Here is a 21,706-nt window from a genome sequence, read left to right as displayed (position 1 = left end):
GCTTGGGGCTAAATAATGTTAAGTCACATTAAGTAAATTATACAGGAGAGACAGATGAATGTTCAAAAAGTTTCATAAATCAGGTGATGAACGTAATATATACATTGTACAATGAGGTACTCCATACATTAAGATATTCTTTTCATATTAAATAGGACATTTTAAAGTCCTGCACATAGTGAATTCGTTAGTAATTACAAGGAATACATATAATTTTATGGCTTGTCATTATATATCACCAAAGTTTCTTTGCTGATCGCGGTTCGCATTGCTCTCAGTGTAATCTAAGACACTACCATCAATTAATTCAGGTTCATCAACCTGCTCTCCAGCTTCATACTGAGTTGGAGACAAATAATACCCATGACACCCCTCAGGTGTATATACAGGGCGAGTTAACTGCCCTACTGATGGGTTTTATTCAGCCTGCAACTCCTTCAAATACCATATGCAAAACCAAGCGAGGTGGCGCAGTGGTTAGCACACTGGTCTTGCATTTGGTAGGACAGCGGTTCAATCCCGCGTCCGGCCATCCTGATTTAGGTTTTCCGTGATTTCCCTAAATCGCTCCAGGCAAATGCCCGGGATGGTTCCTTTGAAAGGCCACGGTCGACTTCCTTCCCCGTCCATCCCTAATCCGATGAGACCGATGACCTCGCTGTCTGGTCTCTTCCCCCAAACAAACCAACCAACCATATGCAAGATTTTGATATTCCTTCACTTGATATGTGCAAACTTTTAGTCTTAAGTGAAATATGAACAGGATATTTTTGTAGGAAATTTAATGTAGTTAAATTTTGTACTGGAATACATTTTCGCTGGAGGCTGTAGTTTCTGAATTATTCAAGAGAAATATGTTACGGCCTCTTCCGAAAACATATCCTAGCACAAAATTTAAGTGCATTAAATTTCCTGTAAAAAGTCCTGTTCGTTTTTTTTCCTGCAGGGCTAATATTTTGCATGGCAGGATGCATAAAAGCCATAGGCAGGGGCAGCTGACTCACCCTGTAAAGACAAGCAGATATATGACATTAGGAAGTTTATTATTCTGTACAAATATACACTTACGGTATTTTGGTGTTAAGGTCATTGTCTCTGTAGGATGGCCATGCTTCTTTAATTTCACAGAAGTCTATGTCAACATTGTGTTTCAGGAAATTTGAATCAGAATTTGAAGCCAAAAATTTGAACACTGTAGCTTCTGAGAAGATAATGGAGTCCACCCTTTGCCGTATTTCCTTTTATTATATTAGGAATTTGTATGGAGTGTAGCCATCTATGGAAGTGAAACATGGACGATAATTAGTTTTGTCAAGATGCGAATAGAAGATTTCGAAATGTGGTGCTACAGAAGAATGCTGAAGATTAGATGGGTATATCATATAACTAATGAGGAGGTATTGAAGAGGATTGAGGAGAAGAGAAGTTTGTGGAACAACTTGACTAGGAGAAGGGATCAGTTGGTAGGACATGTTCTGAGGCATCAAGGGATCACCAATTTAGTATTGGAGGGCAGCATGGAGGGTAAAAATTGTAGAGGGAGACCAAGAGATGAATACACTAACAGATACAGAAGGATGTAGGTTGCAGTAGGGAGATGAAGAAGCTCGTCCATGTGCACCAATGGCCATCCATCAGTTGTCAGCCGTGTTGCTGGAGGAATGCCACAAGGACTCCCAGCCAACCTCGTGGCCAGCGTGTGAGCACGTTGCAGAGCGTCCGTGGTCATCACACATCCTGTTAAGAACCATGTCCGGCCTTCTGTAATGTACAGGGGCCCATATACGTTGCTAAGTTCATCTGACAATACCCACCAACATAACGCTGAACTCCAGAGCGTTACTCTTAATATGGTGCCGTTTTAGCATCACAGTAAACTAATTTAAATAGTGGAGAGCCGCATCAAACCAGTCTCAGGACTGGAGACCAGAACAACAACAACAACATATTAGGAATTAAGTCTTTCTCCTTACAGAAGGGGGGGGGGGGGGGGAGATAGGGATGACTAATAGCATGAACCTATGGAACTACACTGAAGAATATGGCAATTTAACAGACATATAAAGCCTATAGTAGGCACATGGTAATGCCCATCACAAATGCAACAATCGTTTATGTTTAATGGACTCCAGGTAACTATCTTAAATATCATCCCATAGTTCATGATTTCATCAAATATTAGTATTATTTAAGTGTAAACAATGGAAAAGCCAGGTTGGAACAACAATACTATTATAAAAAAGATAGATTGCTACTCACCATATAGAGAAAATGTTGAGTTGCAGACAAGCACAACAAAAAGACTGCTGTATGTTTAAGCTTTTGCCCAAATGCCTTCTTGTAAATTAGATAACACACACACACACACACACACACACACACACACACACACACACACACACACACATTCAAGCAAGCACAACTCACACACTTCTGACCTCTGAGGCCGGAGTCAGCAACCAGAGACAGTGATCATTTGTGTGCGAATTGTTCTTGCATTTTTTCTACTTTAGAAGAAGGCCTTTTGGTCAAAAGCCTGAATGCATAGCAGTCTCTTTGTTGTGCCTCTCTGTGACTCAGCATCCACTCTATATGGTGAGTACCAATCTATCCTTTTCATAATATCATTATTAGTGTCATTATTTAAGTGTACTACATGCATGACACTGTCACAATAAACCACATAGTCATATGCTATAATATGGCATGCCACACAGCTACATTTTCTTGGTGCTTATCTCTGATGATGGTGCTGTATCACACCGATTTGGCTGATAATACACATCTATGACCTTATCTGTGCACGAAGATTCACTCTAAAGTAACTGGCTTCCATGTCGACTCTACAATGCACTTTTTATTTCACTCAAACATCTTTCGCTGTTCCCTCAGCGAGACACCATCTTGCTGCGGACTGCCACACTAAAGTGCAAAGATTATGTGCTATCTCTTGATCTTGATGCAAGGTGTGTGGTTACCTGCTTTATCCTATATTATTACTGTTCACTGCTGTTGCTGCTTCAAAGCTTGATATATTTTAGCTGTATTTCCCCAGCAATGTGTGTGGTTTTTGATTTCTTGAAAAGGACAGTATGTTCATTAGATGTCATATAATTATTCAGTTATTACATCATTTTCAGGTCAGTATTGCATGCCGGAGGAAGGTGTCACTTTAACAAAGAAAGAAAAGTTGCTGACTACGGATGAGATCGTCTACCTGGCTGAACTCTTCGTTAAACAAGGAGTTAGGAAAATAAGACTGACTGGTGGTGAACCTACTGTCCGGAGGGACATTGTAGACATTGTCGGTAAGTGTTTGTCAACAAATATTGTAATGTCTTCGTACACTGCTCGACATTTCTTTTGCTATGTGTGATATGCTGATCTCTTGGTTGCTGTTGCTAAATACACTGATGGACATTAAAATGGAGTTGGCATTAGACATCAAATTGGCTTGAAATGAACCACATGCTTGGATACACAAGTGCTTAGGATTTCAGTGTAACAGCACAAGGAGTGATGCTATGTACAAAGGTGTGCCTCAAAGTAATGCCTCCATTTTTATATGAGGGCTATTAAAGCTTTTTAAATAAAACAAACTTTATTAACATTCTACATGAGATTGTACAGTTTCTTCTGGTGTATTTGTTGATCAACAGTCAACGGGTGTAATGCTGGTCCGTAGTGTCTGACAGGCACAATATTTCAATGATCAGACATGTCGTCATCATCAGGTGTGCTGATGAACGGAACTGAGATTCTGAGGGTAGGTGGCTGACTTACACTGAAGAGCCAAAGAAACTGGTACACCTGCTTAATATTGTATAGAGCCCCCACGAGCATGCAGAAGTGCCTCAACATGACACGGCACGGACTCGTCTAATGGCTGAAGGGAACTGACACCATGTTTCCTGCAGGGCTGTCCATAAGAGAATGAGGGGGTGGAGGTCTCTTCTGAACAGCAAGTTGCAAGGCATCCCATATATGCTCAATAATGTTCATGTCTGGGGCGTTTGGTGTCCAGCAGAAGTGTTTAAACTCAGAATAGTGTTCCTGGAGCCACTGTGTAGCAATTCTGGGTGTGTGGGGTGTCACATTGTCCCACTGGAATTGCCGAAGTCTGTTGGAATGCACAATGGAATTCATGGATGCAGGTGATCAGACAGGATGCTAACATACTTGACACCTATCAGACATCTTAGTGGTCCCATATCACTCCAACCACAAACGCGCCACACCATTACAGAGCCTCCACCAGCTTGAAAAGTCTCCTGCTGAAACATGGGGTCCATGGAGTCATGTGGTTGTCTCCATACCCTTCCATCCACTCGATACAATTTGAAACAAGTCTTGTCTGACCAGGCAACGTGTTTCCAGTCATCAACAGCTCAATGTTGATGTTGACGGGCCCAGGTGAGGTTAAAGCTTTGTGTCATGCAGTCATCAAGGATACACGAGTGGGCCTTCGACTCCGAAAGTCCATATAGATGATATCTCGTTGAACGGTTTACTCACTGACACTTGTTGATGCTCCCTGTGGGTCTGGGGTTAAAATAGGCCTGAGGTATTCCTGCATGTCGTAAGAGGTGACTAAAAGGAGTCTCACATGTTTCAGCCATTCTGTGATGGTCCCCTATAGGGTTTGACCCCCCATTTTTCAAAATTTTCCTGAAGAGCAAGCCAATTGCGGAAGGGTGCCTTTCATGGTGCATAGTGTCCATCATCCACTGAGACACCTCGCATCCTTCGTCGCTGTGGATCTGCACTTCCACTCATTCTCTAGCTGTTGGACGAGATCGCCCTCCTGGGTGTGTTTTCCTCCAACCTCTGTGCAGTATTGCTTTCTGTACTGGACTTCTTAGCTTGTTTGCACCTGATATCCAGCACGGTAGCCAGTCCATTCTGGTGGGGCCGCCATGTACCCTGTTGCTTGTAGCCCCCTGACCGCACAGGGATCGCTCTGCTGATGGCTGCACTGTTAACTCCCCACGTATACCAAGGAGTAGACATCCGTCGCCCTGGGGCATCAGGACTCCCGGCAATTGCCATGCTGCCAGGTGGCCTTTGCTGCGACTGGGTGGCGCCCGTGGAGCGGGCCACTGGTCGGAGTGGGTGGCATCAGTGCGGATGACACGCCATGGAGCGTAGTACGTCATCTCTTGCTGGTGGTCAAACACCAGCAGTCTCTAAGCGGTCAAGGTCTAACTTCAATGCTACGAAATACAACCCCAAATCGTTCCCACACCATTGGAGGAATGCCAGGCTAAGGATGGCAGCAGAGCGTATTCACCCTGGTACCTCGTATGTACGAGAGTTGATGGAGAATCTTTCTTGTCAATGAAACCTCAGTTTTTTGTGGAGCATTTAGAGGATAAGTTTGGGTAGGTGGAGGGCTTGTCCAAAATGCGGTCAGGTTCAGTCTTTATCAAAACAGCATCCTCTGCCCAGTCACGGGCACTACTCGCCTGTGACAAGCTGGGGGATATTTCTGTTTCCATCACGCCCCATAAGAGCTTAAATATGGTCCAGGGTATCATATTTCACAGGGACCTTCTTTTGCAGTCTGACCATGAGCTGCATGCCAATTTAGAGCAGCAAAGTGTCCGTTTTGTCCGGCGCGTCCACTGGGGTCTGAGGGTGAATCAGGTTGCCACCGGAGCTTGCATGTTGGCATTCGAGGGTGGCACATTACCCGAGAAGGTCAAGGTGATGGTCTATGACTGTGACGTAAAACCGTATATCCCTCCCTCGATGCAGTTCTTAAAGTGCTGGAAGTTCGGCCATATATCTTCCCGCTGTATTTCCAGTGTCACCTGTCAGGATTGTGGACGTCCTTCACGTCACAATACTCCCTGTGCCCTGCCTCCCGCTGTGTCAGCTGGAGAGCACCATTCGTCTTGCTCGCCAGACTGCAGGATTCTCCAGAAAGAAAGAAAAATAATGGAATACAAGACCCTGGACCGACTGACCTACACTGAGGCTAAGAGAAAATATGAGAGGCTATTTCCCGAGGGCATGCAGCTTTACTGTATGGTTAAATGATGATGGCATCCTCTTGGGTAAAATATTCCAGAGATAAAATAGTCCCACATTCGGATCTCCGGGTGGGGACTACTCTAGAGGACGTCGTTATCAGGAGAAATAAAACTGGCGTTCTACGGATCGGAGTGTGGAATGTCAGATCCCTTAATCGGGCAGGTTGGTTAGAAAATTTAAAAAGGGAAATGGATAGGTTGAAGTTAGATATAGTGGGAATTAGTGAAGTTCAGTGGCAGGAGGAACAAGACTTTTGGTCAGGTGAATACAGGATTATAAATACAAAATCAAATAGGGGTAATGCAGGATTAGGTTTAATAATGAATAAAAAAATAGGAGTGCGGGTAAGCTACTACCAACAGCATAGTGAATGAATTATTGTGGCCAAGATAGACACGAAGCCCATGCCTACTACAGTAGTAAAAGTGTATATGCCAACTAGCTCTGCAGATGATGAAGAAATTGTTGAAATGTATGATGAGATAAAAGAAATTATTCAGGTAGTGAAGGGAGAGGAAAATTTAATAGGCATGGGTGACTGGAATTCGAGAGTAGGAAAAGGGAGAGAAGGAAACATAGTGGGTGAATACAGATTGGGGGAGAGAAATGAAAGAGGAAGCCGTCTGGTAGAATTTTGCACAGAGCATAACTTAATCATAGCTAACACTTGGTTCAAGAATCATAAAAGAATGTTGTATACATGGAAGAATCCTGGAGATACTAGAAGGTATCAGATAGATTATATAATGGTAAGACAGAGATTTAGGAACCAGGTTTTAAATTGTAAGACATTTCCAGGGGCAGATGTGGACTCTGACCACAATCTATTGGTTATGAACTGTAGATTAAAACTGAAGAAACTGCAAAAAGGTGGGAATTTAAGGAAATGGGACCTGGATAAACTGAAAGAACCAGAGGTTGTACAGAGTTTCAGGGAGAGCATAAGCGAACAATTGACAGGAATGGGGGAAAGAAATACAGTAGAAGAAGAATGGGTAGCTCTGAGGGATGAAATAGTGAAGGCAACAGAGGATCAAGTAGGTAAAAAGACAAGGGCTAGTAGAAAGCCTTGGGTAACAGAAGAAATATTGAATTTAATGGATGAAAGGAGAAAATATAAAAATGCAGTAAATGAAGCAGGCAAAAAGGAATACAAACGTCTCAAAAATGAGATCGACAGGAAGTGCAAAATGGCTAAGCAGGGATGGTTAGAGGACAAATGTAAGGATGTAGAGGCTTATCTCACTAGTGGTAAGATAGATACTGCCTACAGGAAAATTAAAGAGACCTTTGGAGAAAAGAGAGCCACTTGTATGAATATCAAGAGCTCAGATGGAAACCCAGTTCTAAGCAAAGAAGGGAAAGCAGAAAGGTGGAAGGACTGTATAGAGGATCTATACAAGGGCGATGTACTTCAGGACAATATTATGGAAATGCAAGAGAATGTAGATGAAGATCAAATGGGAGATGCGATACTGCGTGAAGAGTTTGACAGAGCACTGAAAGATCTAAGTCGAAACAAGGCCCCAAGAGTAGGCAATATTCCATTAGAACTACTGACGGCCTTGGGAGAGCCAGTCCTGACAAAACTCTACCATCTGGTGAGCAAGATGTATGAGACAGGCGAAATACCCTCAGACTTGAAGAAGAATATAATAATTCCAATCCCAAAGAAAGCAGGTGTTGACAGATGTGAAAATTACTGAACTATCAGTTTAATCAGTCACAGCTGCAAAATACTAACGTGAATTCTTTACAGACGAATGTAAAAACTGGTAGGAGCCGACCTCGGCGAAGATCAGTTTGGATTCCGCAGAAATGTTGGAACAGGTGAGGCAATACTGACCCTACGACTTATCTTAGAAAATAGATTAAGGAAAGGCATTTGTAGACTTAGAGAAAGCTTTTGACAATGTTGACTGGAATACTTCTTTCAAATTCTGAAGGTGGCAGGGATAAAATACAGGGAGCGAAAGGCTATTTACAATTTGTACAGAAACCAGTTGGCAGTTATAAGAGTCGAGGGGCATGAAAGAGAAGCAGCGGTTGGGAAGGGAGTGAGACAGGGTTGTAGCCTGTCCCCGATGTTATTCAATCTGTATATTGAGCAAGCAGTGAAGGAAACAAAAGAAAAATTCGGAGTAGGTATTAAAATCCATGGAGAAGAAATAAAAACTTTGAGGTTTGCCAATGACATTGTAATTCTGTCAGAGACAGCAAAGGACTTGGAAGAGTTGTTGAATGGAATGGACAGTGTCATGAAAGGAGGATATAAGATGAACATCAACAAAAGCAAAACATGGATAATGGAATGTAGTCAAATTAAGTCGGCTGATGCTGAGGGAATTAGATTAGGAAATGAGACACTTAAAGTAGTAAAGGAGGTTTGCTATTTGGGGAGCAAAATAACTGATGATGGTCGAAGTAGAGAGAATATAAAATGTAGACTGGCAATGGCAAGGAAAGCGTTTCTGAAGAAGAGAAATTTGTTAACGTCGAGTATAGATTTAAGTGTCAGGAAGTCGTTTCTGAGAGTATTTGTATGGAGTGTAGCCATGTATGGAAATGAAACATGGACGATAAATAGTTTGGACAAGAAGAGAATAGAAGCTTTCGAAATGTGGTGCTACAGAAGAATGCTGAAGATTAGATGGATAGATCACATAACTAATGGCGAGGTCTTGAATAGAATTGGGAGAAGAGGAGTTTGTGGCACAACTTGACAAGAAGAAGGGACCGGTTGGTAGGACATGTTCTGAGGCATCAAGGGATCACAAATTTAGTATTGGAGGGCAGCATGGAGGGTAAAAATTGTAGAGGGAGACCAAGAGATGAATACACTAAGCAGATTCAGAAGGATGTAGGTTGCAGTGGGTACTGGGAGATGAAGAAGCTTGCACAGGATAGAGTAGCATGGAGAGCTGCATCAAACCAGTCTTAGGACTGAAGACAACATCAACAACAACAACAACGGCAACAACAACAACAACCTGTACATATGACACCAACGTACGCCACCACTACGACAACGGTTCTACCATCTTCCGTTCCCCCACGTACAGTTGGCTCTCAGAGCCGTCAGACTCCACCTGCCCCCTTGATGGTGGGGGGTGCTTTGCTCCCTGTTGCTCCTGCACAACCTACTTCAGGAGCAACATCCCCCCAACCATCAGGGACATCAGTCCCCACTTCTCAGCCGGAGAAGCATAAGTATTCTTTGGTTCTCAGGTTCCTACCAGTGGCAAAGCTGACACCCGCCAGTGGCTGAAGCAATGACAGGTAGCTTGTCGTAGGGCTTCACAGTCCTCCTCAGTCCCTGAGACTGAATCGGTGAAGCCCCCCAGCCAGACAAACCTAAGGAGCAGCACGAGGAACCCTAAAAGAAAAAGACCCCCAAGAACCTAGGCACTGTGGTGGCACCCACACCACCACTACCTACAAGCGCTGTGTCTGAGGATGAAGTGGAGATTCTGCTGTCCTCTGAGGACCTAGATCTTGCTGGGCCCTCAGACACAATGGATGTCGATTGCACAGGTACTCATCTGGTGGCAGCAGGTGACCCTGAGGCATAGACTGCCTCATTGAGTGTTTCATGCCTTCCCAGTCTCAAGATCACGTAATCCTCCAGTGAAACTGCAGTGGTTTTTTCCACCACCAAACCTCTCGGTTTGCAGTCCTGGCCTTCTCCCATCTATCCACTGGAGAGCACATGACAACCTGTGTGGTAGTGACCACTTCCCCATCTTTCTGTCAGTTCCCCGGCATCATGCCCATGGACGCCTACCCAGATGGGCTTTAAACAAGGCAAACTGGGAAGCCTCACCTCTGCTACCGCTGAATCTCTCCACATGGTGCCATTGATGTTGTCATTGAGCAGGTCACTACAACGATTGTTTCTGTGGCGGAAAATGCGTTCCCTCGTTATTTAGGGTGTCCCGGTTGCCGGAAGTCACTGAGGCAATTAAAGAGTGTCAATGAGCTCTACAGTGACATAAGTGGCATCCTTCCCTAGAACACCTAATAGCCTTTAAGTGGCTCCGTGCCCGCATTCGCCAGCTTATAAAAAGATGGAAACAGGAGTGTTGGGAGAGGTACATGTTGACCGTAGGGTGCCACACATCACCTTCCCAAGTCTGGACGAAGATTAGACGTCTTTTTGGGTACCAGACCCCAACAGGTGTCCCTGTCATTAACATCAATGGCGTGTTATCTACCAACACAAATGCGATTGCTGAGCACTATGCTCAAGCTTCTGCGTCGGAGAACTAACCCCCAGCCTTTCGCACCCTCAAATGGGGGATGGAGAGGAAAGTCCTCTCATTCACTACATGCCACAGTGAACCCTATAATGCCCCATTTACAGAGTGGGAGCTCCTCATCGCCCTTGCACATTGCCCCAACACGGCTCCAGAGCCTGGTCGGGTCCACAGTCAGATGATTACCAACATCTCTAATCTGATCACAAACGACATCTCGTCATCTTCAACCAGATGTGGTGCGATGGCATCTTTCCATTGCAAAGGCGGGAGAGCACCATCACTCCGGCGCTCAAACCCGGTCAAAACCTGCTTGATGTGGATAGCTACCGGCCCATCAGCCTCACCAACTTTCTTTGTAAGATGCTGGAACGTATGGTGTGTCGGCGGTTGGGTTGGGTCCTGGAGTCATGTGACCTACTGGCTCCATGTCAGGGTGGCTTCTGCCAAGGTTGCTCTACAACTGATAATCTTGTGTCCCCCATGCCTGTGATCCAAACAGCCTATTCCAGATGCCAACACCTGGTTGCTTTCTTTTCTGACTTACGTAAAGCATACAACATGACCTGGCGACATCATATCCTTGCCACATTGTACCAGTGGGGTCTCCAGGGCCCGCTCCCGATTCTTATCCAAAACTTCCTGTCACTCCGTACTTTCCGTGTCCAAGTCAGTGCCTCCATAGTCCCCCCCTCCCCGTATTCAGGAGAATGGCATTCCGCAGTGCTCTGTATTGAGTGTGTCTCTATTTTTAGTGCTATTAATAGTCTAGCAGCAGCTTAGGGCTATCGGTCTCACCTTCTCTGTATGTGGGTGACTTCTGCTTTTTGTACTGCTCCTCCAGTACTACTGTTGCTGAGCGGCACCTACAGGGAGCCACTCACAAAGCACAGTCATGGGCTCTAGCCCACACCTTTCAGTTTTCAGCTGTGAAGTCGTGTGTCGTACATTTCTGTCAGCATCACACCATTCATCCAGAATCCGAACTTCACCTTAATGACGAACCACTCACTGTAGTGGAGACATATCAATTCTTAGGACTGGTTTTCGATGCCCGATTGACTTGGCTACCTCACCTTCGCCAACTTAAGCAAAAGTGCTGGCAGCACCTCCACTGTCTGAGAAACACCAACTGGGGTGCAGATTGATCTATGCTGCTGCAGCTCTACAGACCCCTTGCTCAAACCCGTCTTGACTATGGGAGTCTGGTTTAAGATTTCGTGGCGCCCTCAACGTTGCGTTTACTACTGGACCCAGTGCACCACTGTGGTGTTCGCCTAGCGGCGGGAGCTTTTAGAATGGGGTTGGTGACCATTGTCCTGGTGGAGGCCTGAGACCCTCTATTGAAAGTTAGGCATGCACAACTGCTTGCCACTTACGTTGCACACAGTCGTAGTTCTCCTGCGCACCCGAATTACCATCTCCTTTTCCCAGCCACGGCGGTTCATCTCCCGCATTGGCGGCCCAGGTCAGGGCTTATGATTGCGTTTCGTGTCCAGTCTCTTTGGTCTGAACTGGAGTCCTTCCCATTACCACCTCTCCTCGAGGTCCATTCACATACACCTCCATGGTGTACACATAGGCTGCAGATTCTTACAGACCTTTTGCATGGCCCTAAGGACTCCATTAACCCTGCGGCTCTTCGCTATCACTTCCTCTCAATTCTCGAGATGTACCGGGGCCATGAAGTGGTTTACACTGACGTCTTAATGGCTGATGGTCATGTAGGCTTTGCGTATGTTCATGGAGGACATATTGAACAGCACTCCTTGCCAGATGGCTGCAGTGTTTTCACTGCAGAGCTGGCGGCCATTTCTTGTGCTCTTGAGCACATCCACTCATGCCCTGGTGAGTCATTTCTCCTGTGTACTGACTCCTTCAGCAGCCTATAAGCTATCAACCAGTGCTACCCTCGCCTTCCTTTGGTAGTGTCTATTCAGGAGTCCATCTATGCCCTGGAATGGCCCTGTTGTTCAGTGGTGTTTGTGTGGACCCCGGGACACGTTGGAATCCCAGGCAATGAACTTGCTGACAGGTTCGCCAAACAGGCTACGTGGAAACCGCTTTTGGAAATGGGCATCTCCGAAACTGACTTGTGTTCTTCCTTACGCCACAGGGTTTTCCGGTTTTGGGAGACGGAATGGCATAACAGTACGCACAACAAACTGCATGTCATTAAGGAGACTACAAATGTGTAGAAGTCTTCCACGCCATCCTCTCGCAGGAAATCAGTTGTCCTCTGCCGGCTCTGCATTGGCCATACAGCTATATGTGGCTAACGGATGGTTACCTCCTCCGTTTTGAGGACCCACCTCAGTGTCACTGTGCCTCACAAATGACGGTTGTCCGCCTCTTGCTGGACTGCCCACTTTTGACGCTCTGTGGCGGACTTTTAACTCTCACAGCACCCTACCTTCGGTGTTGGATGACAATGCCTCAACAACCGCTTTAATTTTAGGTTTTATTTAGGAGGGTGGGTTTTGTCATTTGATCTAATTTTTAGTCCATCTCCTTTGTCCCACTGTGTCCTCCACCCTAGTGCTTTTAGGGTGGAGGTTTTAATGTGTTGGCTGGCTTCTCCTTTTTATTCTCATGGTCAGCCAGCCATGGTAATCTGTTCTCTTCTACACATTTCTTGCGTCTCTCTGTGGTTTTCTTGTCTGATTTTGTCAATTTAATGTTTGTTGCCCTTCTGTCATTCTTGTGGTTTTCTCCTTTCTTCCACCTGTGTTTTGTATGTCTCAGTTATTTTGCTCCCACCCTTGTGGAATTATTTTAATAGGAATGAGGGACCAATGACCCAGCAGTTTGATCCCCCCCCTTTTAAACCAACCAACCACCTTGTTGATGGCCCAACACTGAAAAGGATTGCACTTCTGTCACATTGAACGATTCTCTTCAGTCATCATTAGTCCTGTTCTTGCAGGATCTTTTTCCGGCTGCAGCGATATCAGAGAGTTGATGTTTTACTGGATTTCTGATGTTCATGGTACACTTTTGAAATGGTTGTACGGGAAAATCCACACTTCATCACTACCTTGGAGATGCTGAGTACCATAGTTCATGTGCCGACTGTAACATCATGTTCAAACTCACTTAAATCTTGATAAGCTGCCATTGTAGCAGCAGTAACCAGCTTAACAACTGCACCTGACACTTGTTGTCTTATACAGGCATTGCCGACTGCAGCGCTGTACTCTGAATATTTACATCTCTCTGTATTTGAGTACACATACCTATACCATTTTCTTTGCCACTTCAGTGTATATCCCCCTCCCACTGCAAGCCTTTATTCCTGTGGTCCATGTCCGAGGGTGCACATCAGAAGCCATGGAGATGCTTGCGTTGGCATCTGTGGTAGTGTCAGTATAGCAGCTCTATCTGCCCTGGTCACCAGATTTTTGCGTTTGCTGAGCTTCTTCTTAATTAGAACCAGTGTGAGTTCCCAAGCCTTGCTGAGAGCCCAGCTGCAGTTCCGATTGATAAGATTACCCCCTGTGCGAATTTCAGTGGCTTCTCTAACAACATTGTCCCAGTATTTGAAGGTCAGCACTCAAATCCTGCTACATTCATATTCCATATCATGATTGTCTGATGAACAGTGCTCTAAGACTCCTGACTTGGTGGGCTGCAACTGAGTGAGATAGTACAATGGTTGGCACACTGGACTCACGATCAGGAGAACTACAATGGTTCAAACATGTGTCCAGCCACTCTGATTTAGATTTTCCATGATTTCTTTTAATTGCTTAAGGCAAATGCTGGGATGGTTCTTTTGAAAGGGCACAGCTGATTTCCTTCCCTAATATAAGCCTGTGCTCCATCTCTAATGGCCTTGTTGTCGATGGGACTTTAACACTAATTTCCTCCTCCTCCTCCTCGCTGGAGTACATTAATCAAGTGGGCTGCTGGTGTTCTTGACAGCGATCTCTGATGCTGTGCTCTATTTGTACAATATGTGCCTTACCACACTGGCACAGATTCTAGTACACCCTGACCTCCTGCAAACCGCAACCATCTTTTACACTCCCTAAAAATGTCCGTGTTTTATTGGACAGGTAAAAGACAGTTATTACGAAGTGCTTTTTCAGTAGAGCAGAAACTCTGCATCTGAGGTGGTGTGCGTCCTGTGTACTAGTGTTTTTAGTACCCCACTATTTGTGACCCAGTGGTGGCAGTTATCTGCATGCAAATACAGATGAGTGTGCTTTCTCTTCTGATACACGCTGTGGCACAGGGTGCTGTCCGTTATTCTCCTGACTATGATGTCCAGGAATGGTAGTCTTCCTTCTTCTTTGGTCTCCAAAGTGAATTTGATTTTGTGGCGTGTGGAGTTCAGATGTACAAAGAAGTCAAGAAGTTTGTCTCTTCCATGAGGCCAGATGACAAGTGTGTTATCCACATAACAGATGAAGATGAAGAAGAAGAAGAAGAAGAAGAAGAAGAAGAAGAAGATGAAGATGGTTGTTTACATGAAGATCGTGTTAAGCATAATGGAAGAAGGAGAAATGTTTATCAGCATTCCAGATTTGGCAGTGGCAGGCTCATGGTCTGCTGAGACTCTGGTTTATTGTTTCACTATATTGCTGCTTGCATTGCTCAGAATCTCATTTTGTGCGAACATAGAATTGGTAGGTTCAGGAGGGCTATGCTAAATGCCTTGCAGGGCCTCAGTAGTGCCACCCAACTAGCACCTGAGAGGGCAGACAAGTGTTCGCTCATGCGTACGTGATCCTGCAGTGAAGTTGTGTACATTTAGTCGGGAAGTGGGCTAGTATACAGTGAGACAAGTATCCACACAGACAATGTGATGGCATCTGGAGCAGCACAGACTGTCAAGCCCTTAATGCAGCTGTAGAGAGAGGTGAACTGATAGCGGTGCAACTGACAACAATGCCAGACACAGGAGTGGCACTGTGTCATCGTATCAGATGAGTCTCGGTTCTGCAACATCGTCGCAATTGATGTACTTGTGTGTGGAGGCTCTGATGCCAACAGACCTGGCCAGATTGTACCTGTCATTCTCATGCGGGTCCAGCATGTGATGTGATGGTATGGGGTGCAACTGGATACATGTCACAACCTCTGGTTCACATAGCCAGTAATTTGGACAGCAGCCATTGCATTTGTGTTTTGTTAAGGCCTATCGCTGTGCCCTATTTTCAAGGGCTCCGTGATGTTATCTTTTAACAAGATAATGCAAGACTACACATCACCTGAGCTGTACTGAGCTACCTCGATACAGAGAGTGTTCCACTGTTGCCGTATCCAGCATTTTTTTCAAATCTGTCACCTGTGGAGAACGTCTGTTCACAGGATGCCAAGAGATGGGTATGCCACCAGTCGCCAGCCACTACAGTTGATGAACTCTGACATATGACATACAGTTGAGTAGCATGAACTGATGTACCCATGGCTGTAATCCAAGCTCGATTTGATATCCAGTGTGATGAGAGCTGTTGTTCCTGTCAGTTGGCAGCAGCTCTGTGTACTTAAGTCTGCACCCAATACTCCCAAAATTTAATCATGTATGCACCCTTACAAGTAAATTTCTGCTGTTTCCTACCTTTTCTGCTGTTCCAGTTTCGATACTGAAATTCATATATTATTTTTATGCTATCCTAACCAGATTGGACTGTGGTGTCATACAGCATAAAATATCTTACAACGTTTTGAGTCAGTGATGAGAAGTGTAGAACAGCCAGCAGGGGAAAGATGTTGGCAATGAGACAGCTTTTATGTAGAACAGCAGTACAGTGTTTCACAGTGCATAATGCTTCCGCAGATTGAGAACAAAATGTGTGGTTTGCTTTCATCCATTTTCACAAACATAGCCTTGAAAAATAATGTTGACATTACTGTGCATTTCACTCTGAGGCATATTGCACTCTGAGAATGTTCATCGAATTCAGTTACTTTGTATTATATTTCAGTAACAGTGACATAATAGCAAATTGGACTGTATGAGTTTTTATGGATTTTTTTCCAGACACACACTACCATTTCTTCAGATTTATTTAATTTGGGTATAAATCCTTTCCAGCATATATGCTGTACACAAAATGTTGAACATAAAATGTAGCTATCTGCTGATTTAACATCTTGCTGAGTATACCAGTACAATGTTTTGTTGTAGCAAATAGTTCAATGTATTTTACACACTTATAAACGTATTTATACAGTTATTGTAATTTATACCATTACATTAATGTTGTACCTTAATGTTCTGGAAGACGATATTATAAGGAACCTCATACTTTTCCTGGATGATAGAGTTGTCTATAATGAATTATTGCCGGAAAAAAATCTGCACAAATATTGAGTCAGATCATAACATTTCAAATTGATCCAAAGATAGGCAACTGAGTTTAAGTTTTCAGAAATGTAAATTGGAGCACATCACAAAACAAATAAAAGACAGTATTGTATGACTACATTATCAAATAATCACAGTTTTAATTGGTCAACTCATACAAATATCTGGATGAAATGAAATGATGACATAGACTCACTTGTAGGCAAAGCAGAATGCAGACTTCAATTCGTTGGTAAGATACTGGAAAATGCAATCAGTCTATAGAGGACATTGCTTACAAAATACTTGTGTGGCCCATTCTAGAATATTGCTTAAGTATGACCCATAACAAATAAGGCTAATGGCAGACATTGAATGTATACAAAATAGTGTAGCATGATTGATCATAGATTTATTTGATGCGTGGGAGAGCGTCAAGAAGCTACTAAAAATTGGAAATGCCAGACAAGTGAAGATAGACGCCAAATATATGACAAAACCCAACTTATGAAATTTCAGGAACCTGTATTAAGCGAGGTATTTAGGGATTATACAATAACCACACATGTATCACTCCTATAGGGACCATGAAGGCAAGATTAATTACAGCATGCACAGAACCATTTGAAGAATCATTCTTCCCACGCTCCACATGAGCATTAAATGGGGAAAAACCATAATGTGTGGTACAACAATGTACTTTGTTGTACAACCCACAGTGGTTTATACAGTGTGCATGGAGACATGGAATCAGTTGACAGTAGTTGGGTAATGGTTCATATTGATTCCCATTTCCCTGTTGCATTAGGGGATCTTATGCCTCCAATTATTTTTTCATTGCTATCTTAACTTGCATTCTTCAATTCAGTTTATTAACCCTTCTCATCTCTTTGTATTAGGGCAAATGTACAGTTAACTTTTAAGGAATTTGTTTTTTCAATTTATCAACTGGAGTTTTGTTTCATATGCAGCAGCAATGTTACAAATTATTTGTTTCAGTTTCTTTAGAATAATTTGCTGTTTCACAGGTGCCTTGAAGAAAATAAAAGATCTCGAAAGTGTCTTAATGACAACCAATGGCCTCATGTTGACAAGACAGCTGGTTGCCTTGCAGAGGGCAGGGCTTGACGGTCTGAACATCAGCTTAGACACCCTGCAGTCCCAACGCTACAACCAGATCACGAGGAGGAAAGGCTGGGAGCGTGTCATGGCTGGCATAGATCTAGCCTTGCAACTTGAATACGACCCTGTGAAGGTATTACTAGTGCGGCTGTCATCGCATGCAGACTTTCATAAGCAAAAGATATAAATCTATTGTTAAGAATATCAATACAAGAATCACCATTTTAAAGCAGTACGCCCTCACCCTCGCCCCCATCCCCGCTCCCACCATCACCCCTGTCTCCACACTGCAGCTGTAAGTGAAGGAAGGTAAATTTTAGCTGACGATGCTAACAGTTTCGTAGTTTATACAACATAAAAAAGTATGCCTTGCAAGTTTACCAATTAAATATCTTATATTTTCCTCCCAAGAGAGTCTTATGAGACTCAAGATCTTTACAGTTTCTCTTTTTTTCTTTTGTGTCTTTAGTTTAAAATAAGTTTCCTCTATTGTGGTGTTGTTTTGAAAAAAATACTCGATTGTTTGGAAAAATTATTCTTAATTCTGTAGTCACACTTTTGTTGTGTCTAAGTACTACTGGTTTCAGTAGCAAGTACCAGCATCAGTTCATCTTATTATCAAAAATTTCTTTGCAAAATAAAAGCTGATCGCTGTGGCCGAGCGGTTCTAGGCACTTCAGTCCGGAACCGTGCTGCTGCTACGGTCGCGGGTTCGAATCCTGCCTCGGGTAGGGATGTCCTTAGGTTAGTTAGGTTTAAGTAGTTCTAAGTCTGGGGGACTGATGACCTCAGATGTTAAGTCCCATAGTGCTTAGAGCCATTTGAACCATTTTGCAAAATAAAAAGCTTCTGTACAACTGCAAACTAGACATACCATTTTCAGGGTGCAGTTCACATCTATTGAAAGCACAACAGTGACCTTTACTTTTAGTAGATAACACACCTACTGGGGTAAGTGACTTGATGACTGCACACAAGAAGTTGTCATTTATTCCATATGTAGCTACCATGCAGAATCATATTTTGTATTAGTTTGTCCTTACTCTTCCAAAAGGTTAAACCTTGTCTCTGCAGCCACAGCTTCCTCTCTTCAGCAGTTGTCTTCATCTCCATGTGTGAAGAAAATCCCATTCATTGATCATATTGTTTAAATAGGATGTTCTCAGTCATCCCCTTGTTTTCTTACCTACGATCTTGCCTTCAGAAATGTTTTTTAAAAGATTATCGTCTCCAGTTAAGTGTCCAGTGTATTTTGCTTTGCCCTGGCCTATAACTTTCAGTGGTTCTTTCTTCTCTCCTATTTCCTTTAATTTTTCTGTCAATGCAGCTAGTTCTTGTACTTCTCCTCCAGAACCACATTTCAGCAGGTTTGAGGCGAGCTTCCTTTGGCTTTTCTAATGTACAGATTTTGCATCTGTGTGTCAGAACACTCCACACAAAGGTCTTTACAAATATTTTGTTAATGTGGAAGCTGATATGTTTATTCAGTTGCAGCTTCTTCTTATTTTGGAAGGAACTCTTCACCTGTGCTATTCTTTTCTTGAATGCCTTGAAATATTGATTGTTTTCTTGCAAAATGCTACTGAGATAGTGAATTTCAGTTCCTTTCTTGAGTTGCTCATTGCCTGTTCTTGTGTCAGTCCTACCTCCACCTCCTTTCTTGTCTGTAGCCATAACTTTTGTCTTCTTTGTATTCATTTTTAGCTTTAGTTTTACCATTTCTTGATTTAAGGCCTGAAACGTTTTATTTAGTTCCTACTCTGATTTACTATTGCAATGTCGTCAATCTGCAGTGTATATGCATGCAATTAAGTTTCCATATCGACATCATGCTCCAAAAACCACCTAACTGTGTGTGGCAGGGGGTACGTCTCATGCCACCAACTGATCCCCTCTGCCTTGTTCCACTTGTGAAAAGTGCTTGGGAAGAATGACTGTCAGTACGCTTCTGTATTATCTCTAACTTCTCAAATTTTCTTCTCGTGATCATTTCGTGAATTGTATATGAGAGAAACTATTATGTTGTCAGACTCTTCTCGGAAACTACTCTCTCGATATTTGGGTAGTAAATCTTTCCGTGATGCACAACTGCTCTCTTATGGCATCTACCACTGGAGTTGCTGAGCATCTCTGTAATGATCTCACGGTGACTAAATGATCCTGTGACAAAACACTCCGCATTTCGTTGGATCTTCTTTCTCTCTTCTGTCAGTCCTACTGGGTAAGGACACAGGGGTAATTTACATTCACTTAAGATTCTTCCTGTGAATCTTAGTCTGGCATCTGCTTTTCTATTGCTGTTTTATGTGGTCATTCCACTTTAAGGTTGCTCTGGATAGTTACTTCTAGATATTTTATGGTAGATTCTGTTTCCAGCAATTTGTCATTAATAGTGTAGTTGTACAGTATTGGATTTCTTTTCCTGTGTGTGTGTGTGTGTGTGTGTGTGTGTGTGTGTGTGTGTGTGTGATATGTTACATTTATTTATGTGCAGGATCAGCTGCCAGAGCCTGCATCATTCACCAATCCTCTGCAGGTCATTGTGCAAATTGATACTGTCTTCTGTTGTTGCTACTTTCTGATGGACAAGTGTAGTACCTGTGAACAATATTAAGGAGCCTCTGACACTTTCTACTGGATCATTTATATACATTGTAAATGTAATGGCCCTATCACATTTCCTTGGAGTATTCCAGAAATTACCTTTTGATTCTTGTCATCTTTTCTTTGTTGTTGTTGTTATTACTTCCTTGATGAACATATTAAGGAAGTAAGGTGATAGAAGGCACCCGTCTCTCACAGCTCTACTGGTCTTCCTTCTTTCATATCCGGTTCAGTACTCTGACTTTTGTATATACTCAAAATTAATCATCTGTCCTTCCACTTTGGACATTACTTTAAGGAATGATGATATAATGGTAATCTGTTTATTAAACAATATTTTAACGATATACTATGCTTTCTGATCATATAGTGGCTTGATGATGGAATTTGATACTGAAATTAGTAATCATTAGACAAAATAAAGTGAAGCTATAATAAAAGAAAGTAATATTTTGGATCATGTCAGTTGTTGTTCCAAACAACAGCACGTCAGGAATAGGTTCAAATGGCTCTGAGCACTATGCGACTTAACTTCTGCGGTCATCAGTCGCCTAGAACTTAGAACTAATTAAACCTAACTAACCTAAGGACATCACACACATCCATGCCCAAGGCAGGATTCGAACCTGCGAACGTAGCAGTCACTCGGTTCCAGACTGTAGCGCCTAGAACCGCACGGCCACTCCGGCTGTCCAGGAATAGGTACTAAATTATTTGTCTGCTGATGACCTCACAGCTTAGAACACTAAAACACAAATGTTAATTGTTTTTTATGTGCCCTGGTAGAGTTTACAACTGTTTACAGTTCACGATTGGTTGTTGGAGATTGGGCGTTACTCACATAGTGTATTTAGTGTACAGAGCAGAAAAAGGCAGTGTCCAGAAAAGTAAACAAGTGTAAAGGCAAAAGTTTCATGACAGGACGTTGTGTCACCATACTTGGAAGACAATTATAGCCAAAGACAGAAATTTAAAAGAAACTGGCTGATTTGAGCTGCGGAGACCTCGTTGAGGATTCTCAGTAGATAATTGTTAGCACAGTAGAATTTATAAAGAGACAATGTCAGTTTGTGTGAGGGAAGGTTGATTGGTAAGTACCTATCAGCTTTCTCATAAAACTCACAATTTGTAGAATACACATCAAGGAAAAGGTAGAAGTCCAACAGTGTCAAATCTAGACAATAATATTGATCATCCAACAGTTTTGCAAAATCCCCAGTTGTACTTACTTACTTTACTTACTTACTTACTTACTCAGATTTGCTGTGTACCATACAAGGAACTGGTTTCCACTACTTCACTCGATCAGCTGCCAAGTTCTCACCCTCCTCCAAGTTTGTGTCCATGCATTGAGGATTCTTTGCAAAAGTTCCAGGTGTTAAAAGGTCAGTCA

The 21,706-nt window shown here is 43.1% G+C and overlaps 1 protein-coding gene across 2 annotated transcripts in view; it reads left to right on the top strand.

Annotated features, from left to right (window-relative positions):
* Window positions 1-21,706, top strand: part of LOC126424814 (molybdenum cofactor biosynthesis protein 1) — a 134,035-nt gene that overhangs the window by 13,384 nt on the left and 98,945 nt on the right. For both annotated transcript variants that reach the window (XM_050087606.1, XM_050087607.1), the window contains exons 3-4: window positions 3,141-3,308; window positions 17,616-17,842. In XM_050087606.1, coding sequence (XP_049943563.1) covers window positions 3,141-3,308; window positions 17,616-17,842 — 395 coding nt within the window. The remainder of the gene's footprint in view (window positions 1-3,140; window positions 3,309-17,615; window positions 17,843-21,706) is intronic.

Source organism: Schistocerca serialis, chromosome 10 (genome assembly GCF_023864345.2).
Source record: "Schistocerca serialis cubense isolate TAMUIC-IGC-003099 chromosome 10, iqSchSeri2.2, whole genome shotgun sequence".
Classification (NCBI taxonomy): Eukaryota; Metazoa; Arthropoda; class Insecta; order Orthoptera; family Acrididae; genus Schistocerca; species Schistocerca serialis.
This window is presented reverse-complemented; position numbering and strand designations above follow the sequence as displayed.